We start from the raw sequence: 7796 nt of genomic DNA on the forward strand, positions 1-7796 counted from the left end.
AAACAAAACAAAATGTAGGCACACAGCTGAAAACTTTAATTACAAATGTAGAACGCATCTGTTAAGATTATCAAACCCCGTAATATCGGGTTAGTAATATTTTTCGTCTTTCTACACACATATTTACAACTATTATTAACTTATTTTTCTTTCATTCATAATTTTTATATACTTTTTAAGCGAACTATTATACTTAAGGTTTCAGTGAAAATGTCACAAAAATAACAACAACTTAATTTCTTAGTTTAAAGACAAAGTAAAGTAAGCATGCATAGGAAAATATTTATAATTTCCATTTTGCAAAAGACCAGACTTGTTCATGAGACTATTATCAAAAATAAATCGAACTCTTATAAAAACATTGAAAGTCCTTGAAGACCAGAAAAGGTTATTGTTTGCTATACATGTTTATTTTAATTTTTTTGTACGAAAATTAGAAATGTAACTAAAGAGACGCTTAATAGATGGCAGCAGTTTCGAGTTTACTAATTGGCGTAATACTTGTGCTTTCGTGCATGTTGCAAGTGAATTGTGAAATTAGTCGTTTTCGGAAATGACTATAAATTTAATATAATTTCATGAAATATATGGAATTTAGGGTTACCTATTTTCCGTAAGACCTTAAGTTTAGATATTTCGCGACATGAATGAAATTAAAGTACCTGGAATATATATATGAATTATTATCTTATCGACCATATAAAGAATTTAATAGCGTTTCTTTCTTTAGTTATAAATACAAATAAGCAGTATTGAAAAACAAAATTTACGTTTTTCATTGTACAGTATTTCACAGTGTTAAATAAGCTTGTGAAATGTATTAACAAATATCTTCAATAAATATCATTGAAATGGCATTTACAAATGTGGGATAAGGCTCAATGAATTATGGCAAGTTTTAAAATAAAAAATACTATAATTTCACGTAGAGTAGGTTAGAGAAAATCAATTTCAGTAAAAGTTTTAATTTTTCATTATAACACCATAAGCGTTTGTCTGTTAAATGAATGATGAATATACAGTTTATGTAAAATTCTAAACTTTTTCTCTTTTCCAGATAGAATTCTTAAATAGTTTGCAGAACTTTGAATCATGGGCTTCAAATTACAAGTCCTCTTGTTGATTTAGGTTGTAGTCACCTCTAACACATGTAAGTTAATATACCAAGATACTACAATACAAATATACACGAACTTAATGGTTTCACAAAAGCACTCCTGGTTTATTGCGCAGCTATTTTCAGAATTTTTTTTAACTCTGTTGTTTTTCAGTCTCTACGAAATGTTATTTGCATGTATAGACTTCTAGTTTTTCGCTGCACATATTGCACATAACGTCACAGCACCACTGAAACTTGCAGTTGCACTGCCAGATTCGTTTGAGCTGGTGGGTATTATAGCCTCGGCCGCAGCACATTAAAGCACAACCACCGATTCCATTGGAAGTCTGGTTGCAGCGCCGCCCTTTAGTTCCAGGTGAACCGAGTGACAAGTCCACTTCACAGTAATTAGGAGAAGTTTGTAAATACACAAGATCTCTCGATCTTAGCTTGTTATTTGGTTGCTTAGATGTGCGCACACGAAGATAGGTGGGCTTGGATAACCCTGCTTTCTGGTTCCAGAAAGGAAATACTTTTTTTGCTGTATGATACTTCTTCATTAAAAAGTCTCCGATATGCGTAAATGAGGAAAGTGTCTTCCAGCAAGTTCGAATAGTACAAGAACCTGAAACGCCATGACATTTACAGTCAGTCAACATGTTTCTTTTGACAGCCTAAAAAAAAAAGAGAGAGAAAAAAACAGAAATATATAATGAAAATAATAACCTCCATTTACTCAACTTGATTAACATAAAAGAAAAGGGTGCTCACGCAGTCCAGGAGGTCAGATGGAATATAGGTTATACATGAGATAGAATAAATGTTATACTTACAAAGAAGAAATTGCAGGTACAATGTGGCTCACATCTGTATGTGGTGAAGGAAAACAAATGCATAACTTTGAAGAACAAACATAAATTATTGTACAATCTATTCAGCCATATTTTAGGTAAACGAAACGCTTTCAACCACGTTGTGGTAACGGAATGAAATATTTATCTATTCCATTCGCTCAATAGGATTAATAATGTGAACTTCAACTAGTTTTTATTCCATAATTTGAATTCACTATAGACATCTAGTATTACTGGAAACTAATCACATAAGTCGGTTAGTAATTCCATGGACAGACCAGTGTCCCGTGTTCGTTTCTTTGTTGTTGTTGGGTTTTTTCAGATATTATTTTGAGAACTGAATCTTTTCGCCATTAACTCTGCATAAATATTGAATTGAAATCCACTATTGATTACGACCAACTTGGCTCATAAATACACATTGTTGAATATGGTAACAAGCGTGTTTTGGTTTTATCAACAATCGAGTGGATTATAACTTTAATAAACTTTAAAATTTATTTAAAACTATTCGATAATGCCACTCTTTATTGGACGAATTAAAAGTGTGGGAAGGAAAACAGGATATTATCTTTAAAAGTATATATATCTATATAGTGATACTTTAGCACTTCTTGAAACGTTAAGCTTATGTGTCTTAACACTAGGTTTGATGTTTCAAATAAGACGTATTGATAATTCAAAGCACCTGGGTAGGAAAATTCATAATTTGGAAAGTATAAGCTTCCTGTGGTTCTGATCGTTTTTTCAATTTAAAGTTTTACTTTATACATGATAAGTTCCGTTCCTGTGCTTTCTTCCTTCATTTGGAAACGTTCATAATAAGAAGAACCTGTTTTGTTTGGCAAGTTATTAATGATATTTTTTATTATTTGACGTCCACAAAATTATCCCTAAAAGTCATCAAATTCCAAAGTACTAAGCTCCAATTATCCAATTATTTTTCAAGTGAAAGGTAATTAAGCCCTTTTATCTTGACTCTCTTGGCCCTGCCGATCACTAGAAGAATTAAATTGCAGTGGATGAGCTGCCAAGAACATTATTCTTTGGTGAAAACTCCAATTAAAGAACCATTAAAATCAAGACATTAGGGACCTTTTTTGAACTCATAAGTGTCTGAAGAATTTTCACAAATATTACAAACTCTGATAATAAAACACTTAAAAAAGATTGATCTAAAGCTGCGATTAACAACTACAAAATAAATTTAAGGCCATTGTTTAGATTTACAACTTCTTCAAGAATTTAGAGAATGTTTATTTCATTTTGTGTCAATGCTTGAAGTTCCTGGAGCATCAGACTAGGATGAATATTGAAGCCAAACAGTAACTCAATATTGAAGCCAAACAATAACTCGTTTATTAATAAATAAGTTAATTAATAATCAAACAGTAAAAACAAACTATTGAAAAAAAATAGATAATATGCATTCATTATTCAGATCTGTAAAATTATTTCCACTATTATTCTCAAGTTTCTGGATCTATGTACAAGAATTATAAAACACTTAAAAGTATATATTATATATACATATATCTTATGATCCATTTATTATGTCATAAATAAGGGAAATATCAGTATATATATATATTCTATGTGAATTTAAAACAATCAGTAAAATGAATATTTTCAATGTTCTATGACAGAATGTCAGATCATCTCTTAACATTCAATTAAAAAATCAATTAAAAAAAACTGATTAAGCACATTGATGAACAAATCACTAACTGTGTTGTAAAAATGTAGATTGATACAGCTAGGGGTAAAATAAAACACAATTAAAATATTTCACTTTATATCTGATTTGGGGATTTTTACTGTCTTAAGTCTGTAAGTATTTTATGAATGATTGTTTTAGGATTACTTGTGTAACCTGTTAAGTATAGGTAAAAGGAAGCCGACACCACTAGTTCGGATATCAAATTAATAACACAGGCCTGCGAATTTTAGCTTCATAAAAGTTGGTTTTGTATTAATAACGGATTTTCCATAATTCAGCTACGCAGATTTCGAAAATAATATTAAATTTTTTTCTATAACGTAAGGATTTTTTTTTTACAAATCGAGAAGAAAAAACACTCTTACTTAGATCAAATTATAATTTCTTTTACCACAATGAACATTTTTTTAATTATGTTTGTTATGTTTGAGTTCTAGAACGATCGATAAGACTCTCACGTCGTGATTGGTCTAGAGCAATCTATAGCCAGTGGTTGTCAACATTTTGATGTGACCCAATTTCCATGAAAACGATTCACTTATGTAAAGGTACATATGTGAAAAATCTGTACGTGATGGAGAAAAATGGATATCATTTTCGAATTCAGCGTACAGGAATTACTGTAGAACATGTAAAAATTTCAAGACAATAAAACAATCGCAGGCCTGTGTAATTTAACCTGTTTCTGAAACAAACATCAGATTTATTTGAAATTCAACAAATGTATAAACAGCCTGACAGTGACATTTTAATCATTATTACGTATATATTAATCAATTTATTCAAATATTGCAGCATAGACTTTAACATGGAAACAGAAATAAATATTTTTAACTCAACGTTCACAGATTACTGTATTTTGTATAAAGCTCAGACTTTAAGTCATATGATGTGGAAACAGAAATGCGTTGAGGAACTTGTCTTTCACAGGTTACTGAATTTTATATAAAGCTCAGATGATGTGAAAACAGAAATGTATCGATGAGCTCGACTTTCACATACCAATGAAATTATGTGTTTTTAATAAAACTGTATACAATCATTATTATGTTACTACTGATATATACGGGGTGTTTGGTAGTGATTTCCTTGTTACGTTTTTACACAGTCATTTCTTTTTCCACTGAAAAAAGTACAACATTTTTTTTCTGTTCTCAATATATTAGTACGTTGGCACCATCTAGTGGGTAAAATGTAGTTAAAACACAACGGATTCATTAAGAAAAAACAACGCTTCTTGTGGGATTTCAGTACACAGAGTGCTTAAGTCATGAAAGATGATAATAAGTGGGTTGTTAAGTAATAATAGAATACAATACACAGCGCCTTTTTATTTTAGTAGTGTATTTTTTCGTATACTCTGTGTATTGTATTTAATAATCATGATAACATGCATTATTACACTACGCTTTGAACGACAAACAAAATAGTAAATCTTTTACGATATATATATATATATATTTGCATTTTTCTTTATATTTTACACATTACTTATTGAAATATATAGATATATATTTTTATTTACATGCGTAACTTCTCAGCAACTTTTACGGACCTCCATGTTCTTACCTTTCGACCAGCTTTGTTATTATGTAAATTCATCAGCGAACGACTATCTTTTTCAATTTCCCGCGAATTCATGAATTTCCGGGCGATTCTCATGCCGTATCTAATATCGGCAGAGCAACCACCCCACTTCCAGTCTGCTCTGGAGCTGATGCTTTCTTTAGTTTTATCACACCCGCACTGCCTAATGGTGCCTCGGCTGCACGCGTCCGTCACGGCAAACGTCACGCCGGCTGAACTGATCGCATAGATATAGGCTGCTTCCCTACTACCTAACAAATATAAAAAAAAAAAACAGAGGAAAAAGCAAAGTTTTTTTTATTAAACTTTAGATTAATGTTCGTATTATTCTTAAATATCTAAAGTTTTTATAAAAAAAAAACATATGAGCATGGTGTACACATACACACACACACATTGAAATGTTGGTTTTAAAGACGACTATCAGAAAAATGACCGCATATCATATTTAGCTTCATGGTTATCGTCCCGTTTCCGCAAAAACGCTTTCCACCCCTTTGGGACTGTTTATATCTATATGAGTGACAGTCAGATCCCTCTATCTGCCAGATAAGAATAGCAATATGTACTGTTGTTTAGCTTGTTGCCCTCCTTCCAGTCTATCAGTTCAAAAATTAGGGATGGCTAATCGCAGATAGCGCTTTGTTTTTGTACTTTTGCGCAAAAAATATGAAACAAGCACAGATGTTTAGGTAAAAAAAAACAGCAACACGTGACACAAAGCTATCAAATTGTCCCAACAATGTACTGCGGTTATTGCAGAATAGATGAAATTTTTTGTTTGTTTGTAGTTAAGCACAGAACTTCACAATGGACTATCTGTGCTGTGCCCAACACGTATATACATGTATATTAACCCGATTTTTAACGTTTATAAGTCCGCAGAGATGCCGCTGACCCACTGGCGGCTGGATGGAGCTGCTTGTAAAAAATGGATTTTTCTTTTCCCACCCACTCTTGATACCTTGCCTTGATGCTTGCGTAAACATTAATCCGATTCTTGTTACCTAAAATATCGTACGTTTTTTTTTAATACTGATTATTTTATAAGGATCTAAGCAATTATAAAAAAAAAACTATTTTTTCAGTAAAAGGTTTGTTTGTTTGTTTTTAAGCACAGAGCTATACAATGGGTTATCTGTTCTGTGCCCAACACGGGTTTCTAAATCCGGATTTTAGCGTTATAAGCCTTCAGGTTCATTGCTATGTCACTAGGGGCTCAGAAAAGATAATTGATGATTTCTACCATAATGATTGATTGATTATTGATATAATCTAAAGATTAGTGACGAGAAATTACACGTTTTTACTCAAAGCACAGCCTGACGTACAACTGCTTTTGATTTTCAAATAAACATTGGTTGAATAAAATTTGTTTCATTTTTATTTGTAAGATTTCAGGATATTTTAGAAACAGTTTGTGAATGGAATTAATGTATAAAGGGATCAAACATTTTTCACCAAACTTGAAATAAATTATATTCCAACAATGTATTTGTACTTTACTTTTCTTTTTCTTTCTTTTTTTCAATGACTTTGGTTTGACGTCAGTGTACAGGTTGTTTGTTTGTTTGTTTTTTATTTCGCACAAAGCCACTCGAGGTCTATCTGCGCTAGCCGTCCTCAGCTTTGAAGTGATAGACTAGAGGGAAGACAGCTAGCTAGTCAACACCAACCACCGCCAACTCTTGGGCTACCACTTTCCAACGTAAAATGGGATTGACCATTAGATTATAACTCCTTCACAGCTTAAAAGGCTAGCATGTTCGGTAATAGAAGTCGAACTCGCGATTTGCAGATTGCGAATCCAACACCCTGACCATCAGGCCATGGCAGGCTTCTTACCTCGCTCTATATGGTATATATATATCAAGAGTTTCACATTTAGTCTTTGATGACAAGTAGTATACCAAAATGTTGCACATTAAACACGTGTGAAGTATCGTAAAACTAGACTCGCCCAGTTAAACTTATTGGCATCTGTGATAGATTCACACCAGAACTTCACACCACTAAACTTCTAGTTTTTTATAATTCCCGTATAATGCTCCCATGGCTTAAAGGGCAAGCATCTTCGGGACAGGATTCGAACCCGCGACCAATAGTTTGGGAGTCTAGTGCCCTAAGTATTAGGCCATGCCAGGCATTAAAAAGAAATTGATGTATCCAACCTGATAAAGTAATTTTCTCAAAATCGCTTATGGAAACACCATAAATCTGTGCATTACTTATAGCCCCATAATATTTTCTTTCACTCTATCAAATTGAATCCATCTGTCTTTGTAATTATAGGGTACTTGATTGGCTAAAAAAAAAGCTTCCCCTGAACTACGCTGTACACAATACTGGAAATTTCCGTCAAGGTTGTTAACCCGTAAAGTCTGTTCGATAAAAATCTTATATTACGTGGTCTTTAAAACAGATTAAAATCTGTTGGTATCGACATGTTACATTGACTAATTATTCAGTCATAGATTCTAAGATTAAACTTCTCGACTGCTCATGATTTCTGTTACTCGATCAAAGATTACGTTTT

General features: G+C 32.3%; 1 protein-coding gene across 1 annotated transcript; it reads right to left on the bottom strand.

Moving 5' to 3' along the window:
- Window positions 1-1284: 1284 nt before the first annotated feature.
- On the bottom strand, window positions 1285-7210 carry LOC106469265 (protein Wnt-7b-like; the record flags this gene model as incomplete). The annotated part of the gene is made up of 3 exons (XM_013929750.1): window positions 1285-1773; window positions 5243-5514; window positions 7156-7210. Coding segments are annotated over 3 exons (816 nt in total), but the record flags the coding sequence as incomplete, so codon positions are not given.
- Window positions 7211-7796: the final 586 nt, after the last annotated feature.

Source organism: Limulus polyphemus, unplaced genomic scaffold (assembly GCF_000517525.1).
Source record: "Limulus polyphemus unplaced genomic scaffold, Limulus_polyphemus-2.1.2 Scaffold95, whole genome shotgun sequence".
NCBI lineage: Eukaryota > Metazoa > Arthropoda > Merostomata > Xiphosura > Limulidae > Limulus > Limulus polyphemus.